Source organism: Stegastes partitus, unplaced genomic scaffold (assembly GCF_000690725.1).
Source record: "Stegastes partitus isolate 25-593 unplaced genomic scaffold, Stegastes_partitus-1.0.2 Scaffold33, whole genome shotgun sequence".
Lineage (NCBI taxonomy): Eukaryota > Metazoa > Chordata > Actinopteri > Pomacentridae > Stegastes > Stegastes partitus.
In genome coordinates, this window is record NW_007577764.1 from 40968 (window position 1) to 62482 (window position 21515).

At 41.7% G+C, this 21515-nt stretch overlaps 1 protein-coding gene across 1 annotated transcript in view; it reads right to left on the reverse strand.

Annotated features, from left to right (window-relative positions):
* Nucleotides 1–21515, reverse strand: part of pip5k1ca (phosphatidylinositol-4-phosphate 5-kinase, type I, gamma a) — a 54771-nt gene that overhangs the window by 20285 nt on the left and 12971 nt on the right. The window contains exons 2-10 of the mRNA XM_008300044.1: nucleotides 12592–12623; nucleotides 11725–11811; nucleotides 11379–11509; nucleotides 11182–11299; nucleotides 6868–7020; nucleotides 3008–3307; nucleotides 2057–2265; nucleotides 324–407; nucleotides 7–55 (exon numbers count right to left, since the gene is read on the reverse strand). Coding sequence (XP_008298266.1) covers nucleotides 7–55; nucleotides 324–407; nucleotides 2057–2265; nucleotides 3008–3307; nucleotides 6868–7020; nucleotides 11182–11299; nucleotides 11379–11509; nucleotides 11725–11811; nucleotides 12592–12623 — 1163 coding nt within the window. The remainder of the gene's footprint in view (nucleotides 1–6; nucleotides 56–323; nucleotides 408–2056; nucleotides 2266–3007; nucleotides 3308–6867; nucleotides 7021–11181; nucleotides 11300–11378; nucleotides 11510–11724; nucleotides 11812–12591; nucleotides 12624–21515) is intronic.

The following is a 21515-nucleotide window of genomic DNA, read 5'->3' on the forward strand; positions in this document are numbered from 1 at the left end:
ACTCACTCCGTCATGAACCAAAGCCTTCCACGTGTGCTCCAGTTTCTTGATTAGCCTGCAGAAACAAAGAGAAGCACAGTTGAAGTCATGTAAAACATGTCATATACAGTATATTAAGGTCATGAATATGCAACATCCCTGCAGGCTGACGTCTTTAAATGTGCTTAAACGTGCTGTTTGTGCTTATACACTGGAACAGCTTAATCTCTTCAAACACGCTGCTGCTGCAGGAAGGTACAGTATGTATTTATTTCACTCAGTCATACGTATAGCTGGGGACAGGAAGTGACTGTAATTCATCACATTGTTTCCGTGCTGATCACCTGTAGGACTGCAAGATGTCGATGATTCCGATGTAGAGAAGAAGTCTTTCCCCTTTTCCATTAACAGCTGGAATACCGCCCATCCTGAAAGAAGAAAGAAAGCAAATAAAACGTTTTACATTCACACTAAAAACTGTCCAGTGAGGGAAACAGGTTTTGGCATGTATTTTACGGCTACAGAAGGTGTTATCTGACATTTAAACATTACTTTGAACCACAAACTCCACCACTTAGTCTGGCATTTTTGTCTCAAGAATGCCCTGATTGTTGACAGCAGGACTCTGGGTTGTTTTAAATGACTGCAGCTGTAATGGGGATGTTATTATCCGCTCCGTTTCGTCTCTGCCTTTCTTGTAGATCTTTTCTCCACCACCTCTGACGACTTCTTGTCTCGTTAAGCAAAGATCAAGCGCAGCTCCTGCAGAGCTCAATTTTACATCCAATCCTTTTGTCACTTCAAGTGTTCACCTTCGACCAAATAATCCATAATCCCATAACCACACAGAGTTTCAGTGAAGGCACTGAAACTTGCCGCTCCTCTTTCTTCTAAACTGACCGCAGAAAATCAATGTAATTTGATTTTGTTCTCCAACTCCGATGACGTTCCTGCCTGCAATCTGACTTGGTTGTACAAGCAGGAAATGCTTGTTGCTTTAAACTAAAATCGATACAGAGAATTAGTGTTTGTGAGAAGTCAGTCCTGCTTACTCTGCTGCCGTACACCTGCTGCAGTCGATGTTTTAACTGCCTTAATTTTACAGGTTAGTAGGTTTTGGTCTCTTGCCATCCTGCTGACCTTTTAATCTGCACAGCCTGAGCTCTGGCACAAAACGACTGAACGCTTTGCAGGGTGGATCTGAAGTTTGTCTCGAGGGTCACTTAAAAGTGAAGTAGCCTGATTTAGTGTCACCTTTAAAATTTCCTCCAAAGTCTAATTGTAGAAGTTTGTTTATATGAAACTATTTATCCCTAATGTTTGTGTTTGGATGGAGCAAATATTGGTTTGGGCGCTTATTAGATCCAATATTCAGCATTTTTCTAACGATTAGTATCATTTATTTTTTTAACAGACGACAGATAAAACAAATTAATTTAAAAATGTGCTACACTAGCTCCCATGTGTCTAAATATGTCTAAAATGTACATAAACAGAGGCATTTTAATGAAGTGTTCTGTTTTTCTAATCGTATGGCATTTTTTTCAATTTTACTACAAATATATCAGTTTGACATATTAGTTATTAATCTCTTGGATTGCTAATATATAATTTTTGTAATTTTTTTTTAGCTATAAAGGGTAACTTTTACCCGAAGAGAAAAACGTAAGTGTGGCTGATGAGGCTGACAATTGTTGGTGTAAACACTGCAAACAAGTTAAAACTCAATTCAACTATCATTAATAAAATAACTTAAAAACTAATAATTGTCTACATGTGGAATATTGCATGGGAAAAGCAGGTTAAGTCGAAAAGGAAAGGTTTGGAATTTCAGTGAAAGAGCTTAAAGTGTCACATGAAGCATCATTAAAAGGAGTCGAAGGGCTGACGATGGATTTATAACAGTTAATAGTTGAAAGCATAAGTTCTAAAGAATAACAGGCTGTTATTATTACTGCATCCTCCATTTTGTTTCTATTACAAATCAGAGATATGCACTCTCAAATCTTTTTAAGTGTCACATTTGTCACCGTGTTGTTTTGCTGAAGGCCTCTCGTCTCTCTCTGGCTGAACTCACGTGTCGTCGGTGTCGATGGAGCCTCCGCAGGCTGCTCCTCCCTGGATGGACTCCATGGCTGTGGAGTACAGAGCTTTCTGCTGGGCCACGGGCCTCTTCTCGTCGCTGTCGCCCTGGGATCCCTCCATCTGCCTCTCCCTCTCCGCCTGGTCCATGTTGTGGACCCCGAGCAGCAAGCTGTAGTCCATGATCTTAAAGCTTTCCAGCACCTGAGCACAGGACACATACGGACGGATTTAAGTGTATTGCAGTGAGTGACAGACATGTGATGGATGGAAGATTTAATGCACCAGAGGAATCTCATACCCGTAACAATGGAGTGCACAAGCATGCATACAATAAACTACATATAGGCCAGCCAGTGTGTGCACGTACACTCTTCCAAGCACTTTAAATGTAAACGTGAGGCAGTGATTTACAAGACGAGAGCAGGCCTGCTACCAGACCAGACACCTTGTTAAACCTCTTGCTCGTAACAAACTCTAATTTATAGTGAGGGATCCTGGGAATGCCAAACACTCTCATAAATAGACTCTCCTTCCCTCCCACCTCGTTCCTTCTAGTCTCTCAGTCCTTCTCTTATTGATCAGGACAGAGCACCTATTCTGGTTTTCCCAACCCTATTCCTTTTCCTTTTGAAGATTTTCTGCACTATGTGTCCTTATCTCTATTATCTCTTCCCCTTTGGGATGCGTCATTATTTCATCACTTTATCCTTCCTTCTACTCTCCTTCTAATCCTTCCCTCCAACCATGACTGCATAGGACCCCTCCTCCTCTCTCTGGAGACTCTTTATAAGAGTGCTGCATGGATCCTCCTCTCCAACCAGTAAGCCACCCTCACCATCTCCCCTTAAGCTCGTCCTTTCTCTGCGGTTCCTATATGAACAGAACGCAGTGGTGGGGCGAGTGAAGAATCTTTAAATAGCAGCTGTGCAGTCGTCTTTCTCACCAGGCAGTCTCTCTGTAGAGTCTTGACCAGCGCGTTGTAAGTGTCCTGGTCCAGCATCAGTCCATCCTGAAGGTCCTGCATGAAGTCCAGGTCCTTAAAGGTGGGCCTCGCCTTCTCCCTCTCCTTCTTGGACGCTCGTCTCTTGTAGGTGGAGCCCTTCAGGTCGTATTTGAGGTGCATGCGAACCACGCGGGGCAGGACGTTGTTCATCACCACCACGCGGATGTTCTTCCCGCCCGACTGGACACAGTAGAGGCCGAAAAACTTGGGCAGCAAAGTGCGAGGGTTCTGATTCAAGTTCTGGAGAAGGAGAGAGAAGAGAGGGAGAAAACCATGGATCATAATTTAGCTTTGAGATTGATTACAGCAGCTGCATCAGATGGGAATTGATTTGAGGAATTTAGCTGACATTTATGTGGGGAGAGAAAAAAGGTGGTTTTTGCTAAATCAAGTTGTTTTCTGTATATATAAGAGTAACACAAACTAACAACACAAAGGAGCATTTTTCTCTTTATGGGACCTTATAAGGGACAAAAAATACATGAGGAATAGGATAGGTGATATCTGTTATGCAAACAGTTAAACAAGACATGATTGTCAGTGTACATACACTTTGGGTACAGTTACACATTCACCACCTGATCACACCAGGATGTGTTACATAAGAGAGAGTGAACACAAATCAAGATTTTTCTCACACTGTCACGACATGTGGAAGTCACAGGGTTGAAACTGTGGTTATAGTTCTGTATGGTCTGGGTACAATCTAAACACATCAAATCCAACTTAATCTAAACAGCAGAAATACAATCTGACTAAAAATACAGTGAAAACACCAGAAACTACTTTTAAACGATCGAAAAATATGCCTCGTACAGGTTATAAATGCATTGTATAAGGGGTTTTAATAATCAATTTAATCTCGGAGTCACATTTAAGGAATCATAGCAAACAATAGGTTGTTTTTGTATGATTTCCAATTAAATATATTTGGGGGTTACTTGTACAAAAGAAGACATTTTAAGATATTTAGATATTTTGATTGATTAATTTAGAAAATAATAGAATCAATTTTAAAAATGGAATTCAGTTTTGGGCTGCAGGGTGGAGCAGTGGGTAGCACTGTTGCCTCACAGCAAGAAGGTCGCCAGTTCGCGTCCCGGTGGGGGCACCGGGATCTTTCTGCGTGGAGTTTGCATGTTCTCCCCGTGCAGCGTGGGTTCTCTCCGGGTTCTCCAGCTTCCTCCCACACAGTCCAAAAACATGTTGAGGTTAATTGGTGATTCTAAATTGTCCGTAGGTGTGAATGTGAGTGTGTTTGGTGTCTGTCTCTAAGTGTAGCCCTGTGATAGACTGGTGACCTGTCCAGGGTGTCCCCTGCCTTCACCCTAAGTCAGCTGGGATAGACTCCAGCCCCCACGACTCTAGTGAGGATTAAACGGTGTATAGATAATGGATGGATGGAATTCATTTTTTGGCATATCGTGTCATATATAATTCAATAATGCCAACTCATAGCACCAACGCAGAAATAAAATGTAATCTTTAACAAGAACTTCTTCATGTTCTGACATCATTCTGCCTCATCTTCATGCAGAACTCCCCTCTTTATCGCCAATCTGTTCAAAATACTTCAGTAGCCAATCCAAACAAATTAGGTTAGTCAGGCTGGGAGACCAGTAGAAAGATACTTAAATATTTTTATTTGATGAATTGAAGAAAAAAGATGAGAAGTAGTGGAAATAATTAGTTAGTGATATTAAAACAGAACAGATAAAAGACATATAAAAAAAAAAAAATACCATTCCGTGTTTGTCTGAACATATACAACAATCACGGGTAAGAAATCAGTGCCGAAATGAACATTTTTTTGTCTTTTCTAAAAGAAACAGTCTTTAACATGGATGAGCATCTTTAACAACACGTTAACAAATAGTCCGTCTCTACGTTCTGACATGACACGGCCTCGCCTCCATATAGAACTCTCCTATCTATCACCAATCTGAATATTTCAGTAGTCAATCCAAACAAATGAGGTTAGTCGGGCTGGGTGCTCAGAGAAAAACCTGCTATGACCTTGGGACCTGGGCCAGCTCAGTCCCATTAGAGAAATGAGAGCAGAGAGAAAAGAGCGGCTGCGCTGGTCCATATAGTGGAAACATACTGCATTCAGGAATAGAAACTGCTACAAAGAGGAGGAAGAAAGAGGCAGAGACAGAGGAGAGATGAAGGATGAAGATGGACTGTGTGGTTAGAAAAGCTCAGCACTTGGTGAATGACCTTCACGAGAGAGAAAACCGGTGGAGAGAGCAGCAAAACGATAAGAGAGAGAGAGCGGGAGAGAGAGAAAACATGGAGAGAAAGAGCACCCTCCGCCCTCAGCCACATACGACCCTTCTGTCAATGTTAGGAGGGCAGAACAGCCAACAACACAGACACGTGAGCGAGAGGAGAAGGATGGAGAACAAACATGAGCAAGAAAGGAAGGCAGGAGGGAGGACGGATTAAAACTGGAGGACAGAGCGAGAGATAAAGGGGAAATAAATTACTCTGAGAGACTCATAGCGGCGGGGAGAGCGATAAGGCGTTGAAACGTGAGCGAGGATGGAAAGACGAGGCATATAATGGAAGGGAAAAACACACAGAAGGGAGAGAAGTGGCAGCGTGGAGTTGGTTACATCACTGTGATCTGCATGCTGCCCAGAGCCAGACTCCTCAGCCAGCCCACAACCATCAGCCAGTCAGCTGTGGAAGACATGCGGAGCTCCACCAATGGCTGCCTACATGCTGTCTGCTGCGAATACAGACGAGCGTGTAATAAAAAAAAACAGTTATTGCTTTACGTTGTTGTTTCTGTGAGAGTGTAAAAACCGTCTCCCTCGGACCGCCCCGAGCTACAGCCGCTCCACGTGAGCCTGAATCTCTCTGCTTTCATTAAACCACTTTCTTAGACCAATTACACCTGCGAAAATGCTTCAGAGCCCAACTGCAACGACGGAAAAGGTCACAGTGAACGCGCCGCAGCCTTTAACGTCCCTAAATGATTAAATGAATTCCCGCAGTGGTCTTTGCCCAGCGGCTGTCGGCACATTATTAAACACAAGGCCGAGGGGCCGTGAACCTGAGAGGCTGGATTAGCGGCATGGACATACATGGAGCTGTTGCTGGTTGGCTTCATTCAGAACGAGCCTGCAGACTGCGGAGGGGGTGGGAGTGGGCTACTGTTGGCGAAAGTCATGCTCTGTTAGGCTTAAGTACAGTACATCCGGCTGCTGAAATACACCGGCCAGTCTCTTATAAAACCGCATGGCCCGAGGTTTGAGTCGGAGACGATAAGAGCCGTTATGTCTGCTTTATATGAAAAGGATGTCACGCTTGGAGGAGAGATTTCCAGGGTCTTACATAAACCTGAGATCTGAAAAATATCTTTCGAAATGAGAACATCAGGAAAGGTCAGCGTTTAAGTGAAAGAGTGGCCTCTTCACACTGACATGCATGGCCACTGACAGGCAGGAATAACTCGATTCTGCACAGATGGGCCTCTTGTTATATTTGCGAGCAGTACTTATTCACTGTGTTACCCTGTGTGTGTGTGTGTGATGCCTACCATGAACCTGAAATTAGGTGTCAAAGCTCATTAGGTGGAAAAAAGAAACCTCTCAGACCAATAGCTGAAGTGCGGTGGCAGCTTATTTGAACTGTGACATAATACTCTGACATGGAGTTTTATCGTCTTTGCCGAGACACACTCTGTTGAGCACAATTTCTTCAAATTATTCACATTTTAGACACGCTGTCAAAGAGCATCCCCCGCTCATACGTTTTCACTGCGCACACACACACACACACACTTTGCTTACCATGTAGTATCCAGGCAGCAGTTTCTGTAAGAACTCAGCCTCCTTGTGCATGACAGTCTTGATGATGAACTCGTCATCCTTGGTAAGATAGAAGACTGAACCGCTGGCTCCAGGGTTGGACAGCTCGATCAGGGGCTCATTACAGAGGGAGTACTGCAGGGTCACACAGAAACAGAGCGAACAAAGTCATGAAAACGGCAGCAAGGTGACACAATAGCAGTGTTTTCTGAAATAAAATTAGATAAGTATGAGCCTATACCGTTTAAATCAAATTTCATGTGACAGGCAGTATAGTCTCATCACAGCCTAAGTGAGTTTAGCAATCAGCGAAAATGTAAGCCTCACTTTTACAGCCTATAATTCTTTACATTTTCTGAAATTAGCACTACTGAAATTATGCTGAATTAGCTATTAGCAGCTCCTAAAACTCTATCTGGAGTTCAAGCTGTGGAGTTATGAGGAATTAACTTTGCTTTTCAATGATTTCAAAGGGATCCGAGGGCGTGTGTTCAATAAAGACATCCAAGATGATGATGTCCTTGTAACGCGCAGGTCACACTGAATGTGAAAATATGTGTAGGGTAGGTGTGTTTTCAGATTCGATTGAGCCGAGACTCAGAAAAGAAGTGCCTTGAAAACTTTAATAGCTTTCATATAGTGTGACGCAGCTACTGCAGCTCCTGCTACTGTGGACTGTGTTCAGCAGGTCAGATCAGCTGGTTTTCAGAACACTAGTATTCACCTTTACGTTTCACCTCACACAGTATCTCCCCTGTGGACCTGAAAATCTCATCTAGTATATCAAAGCCCATGTAAATGTAGGCAGCAAAAAGAAAAGGTAAAAAAAAAAATGAAAAGACTTCTCTGATCTCTCAACAGCACATTAATGAAACATACCATTCTGGCAACAGCTCTCTTGGATCAAAATCTGTAAATTAGGAGTTGCCTGTAGCGCTGATAATCAGCTCACTTCGTAAACACAGTATATCAAACGCAAACAACAGCATGCCGAGATGTACACGCTGTGAAATCAGGCCAAAGCTTCAATCTCAATAAAATATCCCAAGTGAGACGTGCAGAAAAACACATTATGGTGGAATTATGAGGAGAAACAAAATGACTGTTAAAGAAATAGACTGACGGCAAATTAAGGAACAAGTACAGAATGAGGTGTACTAGAACAGAGGTGGCACGTACACGTAAGTCAGCCTCATTTAGATTTCAAATAATGACAATGCTTTCAAACTCCAGTTTTGTTAATACACACATCAGTCTCCTGCTGATGTGGTGATTTGTTCAGCTAATCAGCCCATTCACTCCTTTTTATCTGTGCTGCTTAAAAGCTGCCCACACAATGTTCTGGGAACAAGTCAGACATTTAATTTAGTATTTTATTTTTTATTTTTTTACATAAAAGCTAAACAGGACCAGAGGAAAATCTAAAAAAACTGAGAAAGAAAACTCGAACTTACAAGCAGTGGTGCTTAAAAGTCGACTCTTAATCTTCACATCACGTAGTCTAATTTAACAGACAGGTAATTTTCTTTGTAGATTTGATCAAACAACCTTAAACCTTTAACAGAAAGCGCTGCTTAACAGACTACTTAACTGCTGCAGCATGTTTACCCACCGCTTTACTTCTGAAACACAACACTAAGGCAGGATCGTTGGAACTGTCTGTTGGTTTGTCAGTTTTCTTATTCTTTGGAACAAGCCGAACAAGTGAACTCCTTCCGTCTGTCAAATCACATAATTAGCATCAAGAGCTGCAGCAATTAATCAACTAGTTGATGGACAGAGAAAATTATTCTGCAGCTATTTAAATGATTAACTAATAATTTTTTTTATCAGTTTTCTAAAATAAAACACTCAGTGGTTCCAGCCTCATGTGAGAATTTATTGCTTTGTTTGTTCTATATGATGCTGAACACTAAACAAATGTGTATGTTTGAACCTCAAAACACATAAACAAATGTACCAAAATTACACCATCTCGCATCTGACAGTCCTTGAACTACTCATCTCTGATGGGCCATTTTTAAGGGAAATCTAAACCAAATCCGAGTTTAAAACTGTCATATTTTATCAAAATCCCTCTATTTTACAAAGCTCATTTAAAAATTCATCAACAATGAACAGTTAGCAATAAAGCGATTTTGTAAAAAACTAGAAAATAAAAACACAAAACTACATTCCTTGTCACAACCATGAAGCAATTAGTGAGTGAGCTGATGTGATAAAACATCAGGGAGTTTTCAGCTGAACTGCAAGCTTTGTTTAGTCAGAGAGGAGACAAGTGCTGAAACTAATTTAAAGTTTAAATAGTAAAATATCTATAGCAAGGACAGTTGCCATTGTTTTCCGGCAGTGGAAGCATCTGGGGGCATTTGGAATAATGTTGTACCTGTTGATTACAGGTTTTTTCCATTTTTGTAAAATGAATAGTAAAAGAAATTCAGTGTTTGTTTTTTTCTTCAGGATTTATGGCTTGTTTACATGTTCTCCCCGTGCAGCGTGGGTTCTCTCCGGATTCTCCGGCTTCTTCCCACAAGGTCCAAAAACATGTTGAGGTTAATTGGTGATTCTAAATTGTCCGTAGGTGTGAATGTGAGTGTGCTTGGTTGTCTGTCTCTAAGTGTAGCCCTGTGATAGACTGGTGACCTGTCCAGGGTGTCCCCTGCCTTCACCCTAAGTCAGCTGGGATCCCTAGTGAGGATTAAGCGGTGTATCGATAATTAATGGATGGATTTATGGCTTTATAACTTTGTTTTACTGCACTCCTCTACCTATAATTGTGCTGTCTCCGTAGAGGTGCAGAAATAAATACTGCAGTGAAAAATGAGCCCATAGTAAGTACACAAAGCAAAAAAACACCCAGACACTGCTTGCTGTTCAGCTTGTAAAACTGGGCAATTAAACCAACTATTTTAATATATAACCTAATAAACAGATAATGTAAAAAATCTGTAGTTGCCATTGTGCATGTGTGGAAACAGCATCGCTGCTAGAAGGCAACATGTGAGCATTAACCAACAACATGAGCTGCCTGTGAACACCAGCTCACAACTGCTCATCAGTTTGGAAAAGGTCAAAGTTTCCAACCAGGAGCCTGCTGACAGCCAGTGAAAGATCAGGAGGCCGGTCACAGACTATGACTCATGTGTCGACTGGACTAACCTTACATACTGAAGTCACACAAGGATCATTTCCAGTATTTCTATACATATTTAGACATTTATTGCACATGCAGGTTCAGGTTTGGCTCTCATTTGTTGCTTTAGTGGTGTTTCTGGAGTTACTTTATAGGCCCTGGACTTGACCTGGCAGTAGTACTGAAAGATTTTTTTTGTTCCCCACTCAGAACCCTGGTTACACCCAGTGCGCATGCCAAATGTGTTGCACAGAAATAAATGAGAACACAGCGCAGCTTATGTAAAGGTGCTCCTCCCAAACACCTCATTAAGGCCACGATGGGAAAGCTGCTCTAAAAAGTGGACTAATCTGTTGTGGAAAGGTGTAGAAAAAAAAACACAGGAATGTAAGCTGCTCTACTACTACCACTACAAATGTGAAGTGACTGGACCACCTCTGGAAAAGATTAAGTGTCACAGGAACCCAAGCCCTCTAATTAGTAACACCATCTATCAATTAGAGTCAATTAGAGCATCCAGTCCACACGATGTTATGTAACGTTGGTACAAACAACCAAACGTGTAACAAGCTGGGAAAGATAGGGAGGAATGAATAGAATACATGCTTGGTTTTGATCTTGATTTTTTTATTTCTAATAAACTGATTCATGCCTTTATCGTAACCAGATTTAAAATATTAATAACGTCGCAAAGTGGTGATGAAATGTCCTCGTATGACCTGTGTGGACATATGGTGATGAGTGACCACAGGCTGACGGAGAGAGAAGAGCGGACGGCAGGCGTGATGCGGTGCTTCCACGTGGTTAGTGCACACGGAGCATGCATAAACACTGACTAAGCAGTGTATCTATATGCAGCTAGACGGCTCAGGGCCGCCTCCAGGTTCTCCTTGCTGATGGGGAGAGACACGCTGCACATCGTCCTTTCCTAACTTCCTGAAAAACCTCTCTCTCCGTCTTTGCTGTCTGATGGCTTCTTGTCCTCATCCCTCCCTTCTCGGCGCTCTCTTAACTTATTAACAATTTCCACCCTTATTAATTTCTTTTTTTTTCTTAAATCAAATTTCCGCCTTTACATCTTTCTGCTTCAAACTTTCACGACGAAGTTCTAATCTGAGGATTTCCGAGAGACTTTAATTAATACAGAGGGAGTGAAATCTTACCAGGTAGTCATCCGGCCTGATGCCAAAAAGTTCTCTGAAGTAGCGGAAGGCCACAGGAGCGTAAGTTTTAAAGCGGAAGTCCGGGAAATGATGGGCGGGAGTGAGATTGCTGCCTTCACTAAAATACAGAAGAAACACACATTAAAACCACGGCATCCCAGTTCGGTGTGGCAGAGGGCTTTGGTGGGGGCAGTTACCTGGGGAAGAAGATGCTCTCCACCACGTAGAAGTCCTGCATCAACACATCTCTCTCTGGCTTGGAGCTCAGGTTGCCCACTGTGTAACCGATGCCAAGCTGGATGGCACCTTTCAAGGCTGATGATGTGGTCTGCAGAGGGAAGGGAGGGAGGAAGAGGGAGATGATTGGAGTACTTGGGCTTTTAATAACCCCCTCAGAATGTCCTGATTGTCTACAATTACAAAACGAAGTATTCAGTAGAATGTAGCCTGTAATTATATATACACAGTAAGAAGATATTTCTCTCTTTACATGTTTAGAACTACAAACTAAATCACAGCTAATCCATGTTCCGTCTATCGCACCTTCTTGTAAGTAGTTTCCCCTGATGCATCCACCCCTCTGTGGCCAATCTTCTTTCCCTGGCCAGGCTGGCCTGAGGATGAGGGCATCTGATGAAAGAGACAACAGCAGACTACTATTACAGGACAGGAGTGTTTGCACCTGTTCATTATCGCCGATAATTTAAATATCAAAGAGTGCAGAGTGGCCCGGCATCGACGAATGAGAGCTTTGATGTTTTTCTCCGAGCAGACCAGGTGCTAATTTTGAAACGGCATTCCAACTTTGGCTCATTTGGTTCCTCGGGATCTTTAATTAGTGTAACTTTAGCTCCTTAATCAATCAAACCCAAACTGTGCATAGCATGAGGTCTGCTCGATTTGTAATTTAATCTGATTTAGATAATGCTTTAGTTGTAGAAGCTGCATCGGATGTTTTGGATCTCATCCGATGTAAATACCTCCGGTGCTGTTCCATGGAATGTAAGGTTTTTTTGGGGGGTTTTAAATGGGCATTTAAGTAGATTTAAATACTCACCAGACTCCAATTAAACAAATTGTGTAATGGTTTTATAGGTTTGCTTTAATGTACTGAACAGTATGTGAAGTGTGACATGAAGGGGATTCTTCAGAACGGATTAAGACCATGTGAGCCAAGCAGTCCGCAAAAAGAAGAATTCTAACGCTTTTTAAATACGTTGTTCTGTCTGGTGTTACGTCGTTAGTACTGATGTGTGTGGGAGAAAATTAATTGAGTCAAATGTTAATTGAGCTCCATCCCCAGATGAAACCTTTATGGTGTGGTGGGTTTGGCAGCGAGGAAGCAGATATTGATGTGAGTAATCAAAAGGTAACTAGAGGAGATGATCACAGGGACAGATGGTGGCTCACCTCTGTGATGAAGGCTTTCTTAGCAGCAGCGTCTGAAAGAGAGGGAAAAAAAGGGGGGGGACAGAGGGTCAGAGATTGGTTCGTCAGTCGCTGTGCGTTGGAAAGACTCCATTACTCAGCATCATTAGTGCTCTCTGTGACAAAGATGAATCCCAAAGGGTGGACGCAGCAGCCCCACATTATGTAATAAGAGTGTCAAACAGAAGCAGGGGTTTGCTGGAGGAGCTACAAGGGCACCAAGTCCTTTGTAAAGCTTTGTGTGTGTGTGGGACTGAATGTGGGGGTTTTTTTCAGCCATTTTTTTGCCAGCGTGGCATCAGACATCATCATTCTGTCTGACGGTCAGTTAGATAATCCAGCATTTCAGCTCTGTCTCCAAAAAAAACAACAACATTCTGGTGCAAATAAACAGCATTCTCAGTAATGCTTGACTATATATCACTAGTTTCACATCAACACATCTCTGCCAATTTTTTAGTTGCTTTACTGCTTTTCAGCCAAACGATAATATACAAGTTGGATAGAGACTCATCCTGGTAACCCTGAAAATGGAGGAGCTTGAAACATGGTGTGTATTTCATACCAAACTGGGTTATTTTCTTAAACCTAACCAAGTCAGTTTGGCACCAAATCTTAACCAAGCGCCTAACAGATAGTTATTGTTGTAAAAGTGTCAACCAAAGCATGAGATCTTCCGAAGCCTTACCGTGTAATTTTGGTGACTAAACTGAAGTGAAAACAAAAACAAGTCTAACAGTAACGACTCCACACAGGAGGCAACCCTAGTCTCCTTGTGGAAGCCCTGCTGCTGACCGCCAACCTCCCCTCCGAACTACTTGGTAGACATTGTTGCTCCGTCAAACTAGAAGCTCACATTGCTACGACACAGTCTTACCTTTTGGGGAGAAAATACATTTCTCTCTAAATGTAAATCGGACTGAGGTTTAGTTGTAAAGGAATTTAGTTTTTGAAAGACAGGGTTGACTATTTTGACCATTTAGGTCCATGGTAACAATTTGAAATATGAAGACTTATGCAGACATTTACAGTTCCCGGAGACTTAATTCTTCTGGTGACCCCTGATATTTCTGCCTAAACACAGCTGTACAGACCTGCTAGTGTGGTTCTCACAGAGTCCTCTTTCAAGGTCGAGATACAAGGAGGGCTTGATGCTTGAAGGGTCATTTGTTGTTAATATTTATTGTTTCTAGTTGTTCTGATAACTAGTGTATTGTTAGAACACTACGCATCACTGGATTTCATGGCTAACTGACCAGTGTGCTTGTGCACAGGCCCGTCGGCTGACATCAAAGGTAAGTAAATCTGTCCAATTGTTAAGTCAGATAATTATCCTTATTTGTGACTTAAAATGTCATGTCAGAGTCTGGAGCCAAGGCTGTCAGTATGTTAAGGCTATTTCTAATGGGTTCTGTTCATTTTTCCTAAAATCCTGTTGGATAGCGAGGTTTTCAGATTGTTAAGGGTCAGATTGTCAAGTCACGACTGTCGTGTAAAATAAAAACACTTTACACTGTGGGCCAAGCCAAGACGAGCTCAAATATATGTGATAAGCAATTTCCACTCAAAAGCAAATCTGATCAAACTTACAAATGAGGTGAAAGATAAACATAGATACATAACCATGCATAAATCTTAACAGAAAAGACCAAACAGGTTGATCACAAGACACTTTCTATACAAGTGAAGAACATTTCAGCCTGATAATAGTTTGTTCCAGTGCTACATGCGAGCACTCTTCAGCACTCTTTACAAGGCTAACGAAACATCATCCACGATGAAACCAATAAATGCTATTTGCACACACTACTACGTCTAGTAAATCTCAGAACCAAAGCAGCCTTACATCTGCTATGTTATTATAATTTCTAGCCTAATAACAGGATGCAGGCAGCAGAGAAAGGCAATCACAGGACTGTTTTCACCAGGACGTCTTGAAATAGATGCATAATTACAGACATATAACACTCTGCATAATAACCGAGAGAAGGGTGAGGAAGTCAGGAAAGAGAGGACACAAGATGAGCGAACGAAAGATTGGAGAGAGACGGAGAGAGGGGATGAGAGAGGACTTCAGACAGAGAAGGAATTAATCAGCCTCACTCACGCACAGTTATTATCATAACTATTATCATTGTCAGTCGCCCAGATGGTGGGATTTATGAAGAAACCGCAGCGTCGCGGTTTGACTGTTGAAAATAAATAAATCAAGACACAGATACGATTGATGAGATGAGACAGTCCTCATATTTAAACACTTTCAGGCACCAGATGGAGCGGCAATATTAAAAAGATGTTCTCACAGCACCGTGTCAGTAAAGTAACAACAGCTCCCATACTGCTGAGAAACAGTTTCCTTATTGCTTATGTCATGATGGTGGATTTGATTACAGCGGATGAGATTTTCTTTTATCACCAACTGCTGCACATGCACCCCATTAAAACAAAAGAAGAGAAGCTAGGGGGGGGGGAGGAGTGCATGACACAGCAGGGGATGGTTTCAATAGTAACCGATGCTACAGAGCAAGGCAACCAGAAAACGTTTGCCTGCGTGAATAATTCTGGTCATTCAGGTGGGAGAGGATTGTACAGTGGCACTTGAGCTACTTTTTAAAGCTTGTTTTGTTTGTTAAAATCTAATGTTTGAATTAAAAACTTTTCAAGCATCTTCAATTTTTCACGCAACAAATCAGTGGCTACAATCTGATTATTGTACAAACTGTTAGACAGCTGGTTTATTTTTTTTTGACAGCAATTTTGTATTTGTGACTAGATAATATGTTCTCACAATCGATAGGACATAATCATCTATAAGGAACATAAAATCAGGTGTGGTTTCTCAGAAAAGCCTTTAGAAAAAGTAATTAAAGCTTTTGTATGGAAACAGTAGGGATCAATTGATATGTGTCTTTTGTTTCAAGGCCGATATCGACTTTAATCATTTGTAATCAAGGAAAACCAATATTGAGAACAGCTACAGATTAGCAGTAAAAATGAAGATCTCTGTGTTTAAAGTGTAGAATGACACAAACTCTAGCACAAAATGCATTTGCTTATTTATCTTTTACACATGTTGAATTAACAGAGAACTTTTTAACAGTTATCCGTCAGTGTTTATAGGCTGTTATTTATGACATGATGTGTAACCAGATAGAAGTTTGGGTGCGACATCGCTCGAGGCCACAGAGTGCTGATTATAGATAAAGAGAGGCATTTGCTTCAGAGCCAAAGAAGCACATTTTTCATCAATTTATTTGATAAGGAATTGGTTCAAAAATTGCTCTACTGACTACTGGAAAAATGCGAATATAGATAATGCCAATATTCAGTCAACACGTGGTGAATAATGTGGTATTAGGAGTTAAAAATAATGAAAACAAAAGCCCGGAGTGGCAGCAACTCAATGTATCTTGTAGGTACATGTTCTGTAAGTGTTTCCTAAGTGTTTTTTATTTTGTTTTTTTTAATTCTACCAGCACAGTGCTCACCTTGATGTGTGAGCTATTGGACACCTTGAAATTCCCCAAGAGGCTGAACAAAGTGTCTACCTGTCTATCTATCTTTTTAATGACTCCCAGTTCAAGACATTCTTGTGATGAAGCCACAACAGGCTAAATGATGACATTGAGATTAACCATGACTTTCTGTCTGGACTCTTTGGAGACTTCCTCCTCTAACCAGAACACTATGATTCAGTGTGTTCCTCCCCAGCTGAGACACTAACAGCTAACCCGTATGACCTCCATGTCGCTCAGGAGAGCGATAGCATCCTCGCAGCTTGACTCTGTGTTTGCAGCTGAACCGATAACCAGCCTCTCCAGTCTCTGTGTCTGCCTGCCTGCCTCTCGTGGATGCCCATGTGACTGAGCCACTGAATAGCCAGTTTGCCACCCCTCCTCCTGCTCCGTCTCGCTATCTCCCTCCCTCTGTCACACACATATTCGCAGTGAGATGAGCAAAACCAAAGCGTGCCAATAAGAGGTTCCTGCAAGCTGGAACATCCAGGGAAGAAAATTTGGGCAAGAGAGAAAAAAAACATGCTGATGAAGGAATGTTTGCAATGCAGATAATTACAGAGGAGGCTCTCCTGTTTTCCACCATGCCTCACTATTCACTCGTGTCCGTGTGCACATGCATGTGATTGGCTGGCTTCGTGTGGTTCTGTCATGTCTCTTCTGTCACGTCAAAGCGCCTGTTCCCTATGCATTTGTATGTGTGAGCGTATGCCATGTATCTAATCCCATCTCTTTCTTTCCACATGCCTGCACCTGTTCAGACAGCCCTTAAGAGTGTGAACGCACACAGAGGTATGCGAGTGTTGTTTTTAAGAAACTGGGAGTGTGTGTATTGATTGACCATGTATGAGTTCATGCATGTGCTCCCTGCTTAAAAATCAAAGCAAACCACCACCATGACAGTTCAACCAAGTCGCACGGAGCAATTTGGACCCACACAGTGCAGCTGGATGGCTGACTTTGTGACAAGCCGCTATCAATATGTATTTGTTCAGATCGTGCATTAAGCAGCAGCAGCAGCCTGTGATGTACTTCAGAAGCTTTTCACAAACTGTATATCATCTTCGAATCTTTTAGTCAAATTGAAATTCATAAACTGGATTCACTTAATAACTTCATTTATTACCCCCGCCATCACGACATGAAGTAAAACCAGACTGAATGCCATTACTGCGAAGAAAATAAATTACGGGAGAGCGGAGACGTGTGAAAGCGTGAATAGGAGCAAAACTAGCATTTCAAATTGTAGCTATTTAATTGGTGTTTATGCCAAAAAGAAATGTAATTATATTATCATTACAAGCAACTAATTGGGAGTGCAAAACCATGGTGCCCTGCAGCTTTTCATGTAATTCTTGACTGATGTAATAACAGAAAACTAAGAAACATAAAGATAACGAGCGCATATTAAGTCAATCAAAGAGGCGCGGAGGAAGAAGATATTTTGGGGGATGTTGAGGGAATAAGTCAGCACATCTGTGAGAACAAAACTCTACCATTAACTATATTTGTCAGCTAATGTTTTTGAATATCTAATGGTGATTTTCCTGTTTAAAAAAAAAAACAAAAAATGCTCTACCCTGACTACAGGAGTCCTATGTGATACCATGCCATCTGTGTTACCGTCCCTCCATTTACTGATAACAGCCACCCTTGTGATTGAATGTTAAGAGGCTGCAGAATGAGGACATGAGGAAAAATGGCTCCTGCTCCACCAGCATGCTGCAGCAGGCTGTAGAGTTCTTCAGGGGATGGAACAACAAATAGACCTTTCCAAATAAATAGCTTCTAGCTCAGTCTGTTGCCTAGCTCTGCTGCGATGTGTTGGTTTATGGCTTATTCTTACAACCCCGAGGAGGGAGGTCCATTACCGCCTGGTGATAGTCATGCGAGGCGAAGTGAGACACAGATTTATTTACGCCATTTTAACGAATAAATCCTGTGTTTAATGCATGAATAGGAGCACGTGTTCACACCACAGTTCATGTGACGGCTTCAGCAGCTCCTGGTTGCTGCAAACACATTTCTGCTAAACTACAGACCAGAACATTTTCTTAGATTAAATAATTATTCAAAATGTAATGCATCGCCTCAGTGCATTCCAAGTTTACTCTGTCTATATGCATCCAAGTCTGGTCATTAATTAAACTAAAAAAAAACCTCAACTCTGTGCAACAAAGTTACATTTTTCAAAGGTTTTTTTCATGACAAAAATCCCACCCTGCCTTAAAACAGCTTAGATCTAAGTCTAAACTGTTGGATCCATGAAACCCTTGCCTCACTCTCCATCCACCAGCTCCAGCACACCAGCTCACCTACACTTCTGCTCAGACATTACAAAACCACTCTATGCTACATAATGATAGGTTGTCATAGTTTAGTAATTCAGCCATGCATGTTGAAACTGGAAACCAAATCTGAAGAAGAAAAATGGTCCGGAAAGCTCCATCCTGCACGTTAACAGGACAGGGTTCCTACATGTGTTTAATCCGTGTTTTTGACGCTGCCATCAGTACATGTAGTTTCAAGGTGGAAATGCTTATTTTACTCACGTCTTCTAGCACATAAAAATACCAAACATCATATGGACATGTACACAAGCTACACATCTCGATTTTTTTCCCCTTCATTATAAGGGTACCTTGCTTCTGACACATTTCAAAGTCGATTTCCTGGGTAGTGGGAGGTCTTTGATAGTTTCATTAAAAGAGTCATGTTTCGCTTCAGTGCATCCTAAGTTTACACTGCCTGTAGGCATTTAAGTATGTCAGCAAACAGTTCATCACACCCACTGGAAAGTCACTCCTAACCTCAAAAAAAAAAAGGATTTGACACAGTCCAACTGTGACAAAACATGATAAAATCCTTAATACCCACTGCTGATGTAGTTGTAAAAGCACCATAAGAAGAACAGCACAGCATATAAAAATGAAATGTCTGCAACACTAACACGGCCATATAAAAAGTCATAAAGCACGCAAACACACGTAAAATGGATCCTTGTCCAAACTTGCTTTACAATGTGCAGGATAGTACAGATCCTAAGAGGCCTACTGACTGCTGGGGGGGACGACACTATGGATGGCTTGAATCCAACAAGGGGTAGAATGTCTTTGCCCCATTTCTAAATGACATTTCCAAATTTATAGCACTTCTCTATTAAGATCTTTTACATTAATGTGACATCTGTGATACTAAGCGGTTATAATGACCTGTAATACTTTACGTGTCCTTGACTTCGGCAGTATACAGTAGATATATATATAAAGACGTATCTGCTCTTGCCTCATGTTGATATTCTTCACACACACACACACACTTTTCCTCCCTCTTGTTTCCATGGTGCCCCAAATTGAGGTCAACCAGTATTTTTATGACGAAAGCACGTGTGCCTGGAATCAACAGACAGATGCTGCTTTCCACATGTCCTCTCATGTTGTTGTTAAATAGGGCATTAGCACAGCCACACAGCAGTATATACGGTGCAATGTACACATACATGTGCATACAGACTACAGCTGGTAGCTCACTCATTAACACAAGCATGCATGCATGAAGAAAAAAAAAAGCAAAATAAAATGTGACGCAACAAGAGAAACTGACGAACCAGTGAAATTAAAGTCCATCAAAACACACTCTAGAGGTAGTCAGCTACCTAAAACACAGATTATTAAGTTGTACAATTAATTAGCAACCTACTTGCCAGGTACCATGAAAAAACTGTGCAGGTGTACCAGGAGAATCTGTGCTATTTTAAATACAAATGCTGGTCAGGCTGAATACTGAAATGATTTAGTTTTTTCTGCTTACTACAGTTCTACATTTGCATTTTCTAAGCAGCCTTACTTCTCTTTTAGTTTGTACTTTTTGCACATTAAAAAAAAAAAGATCCGATCTATGTGGTATCTCAGTGCCCCTCAGCCACAAAATGAATTAACAATAAAAACTGTCACCTAATTGTGTTACCATCACATACTGTAGACAGCATTGATGGGCCTTACTGACGGCGCTGATCAATACCGGGACTCCCTGAGGATGAGCTAAGTCTCTGAAATGACTGTTATCTTGGCAGAGTCTAGGTGAGATGGTGCTCCAGCTATTGATTGGGTGTTAATTTTTCATGTCACAACAAAGCAGCATTTGATTATTGTGTCAAAGTGCGTCTGACCTGACCTACAGAAAGCCCAAATCCATCCGTCTGTCAATTTTAAAAGAGCAGAAAAATCAACAAGGCAGCCTACTCAGTACGACGTGGAGTAAAATATACAGGCAGCTCTTGTGACAGTATTTTGTCGGGTGAACAAATCTGTGGGATTGTAACATTATCCCCAAAAACAACAACGTGTGGATGTTTCAGAAGAAAGACCCATTTGTTCCCTCATGTCCAGGATGCTGCAGAAGTTCAGACAGACAGAACACCTCGAGAACCTGCTTTTTTGTTTTTAGGATATGTTAATTCACGGTTACCAACAGTCTGGTTAACGCCAATCAAGAGCATTACGCAACAGTGATGGCTGCTGTTTAGAGAAGGCAAACTGATCCCAAATCAGTGTCATGAGGCCATTCCACCCTTGAGCCCTTGATCTCAGTTGCTAGCAGGCTGTGGATTTTTCCATGAGCGCACCAGTCTACCAGTGAGGTCCTCATCCTCCGTCGCTGGCGTCGGCCCAGAATAGATAAGTGGAGGTAGCAAAACAACCTGAGTGTGTTTGGATGCACAACACTGAGTCTTATCGGGTCCTTGATGATATTCATATTGTGATGTTTACTTGGCGCACACATATAATGATCTCCTGGCTGCTGATAACTCTGTGCAGGCTTTATTTTTACTGTCTCTGTAATGAACTCGTAACGCTGCCATAACACTGTCTAGACAAGAACAGATCAGAGGCAATGGAAAAGCAACAAGTGATACTTGGGTTTCGAAAAGAAAGTTTAAAGGAATACTTACTGTTTGAAACCACCCTCACATGTGTCTATACTATATATAATAATACATAGGCCTGTGTGAGAAAACAACGGCAATATTCATAAATAGCAAAAAGAAAATTGTTCTATAGAATGTTCAATACTTTCACTTAAATGCTTCGAACTGCCATGACAGCACATCACAGAAATTGAAAGTTCACATGTATGATCAAACCCTAAGTGTGCTGCCTCATTGGCTCATAAGCAATCCATCATATTTCTTGATACTGGACCCCCTCTGCCTTCGCCACAACTTCCATGATGGTCTCCCAAGACACGCTGCTTACACATCTACCAACCCCCGTCTGTGCCTGCAGACCTCCACTGCTAGAGGCTAGGAGCAGTTGTTGCCCTTACAAGATGGACCTTGCAGTCTAAAAACTCACGACCTCGTGTCCACCACCACCAATGCCTACTCAGAGG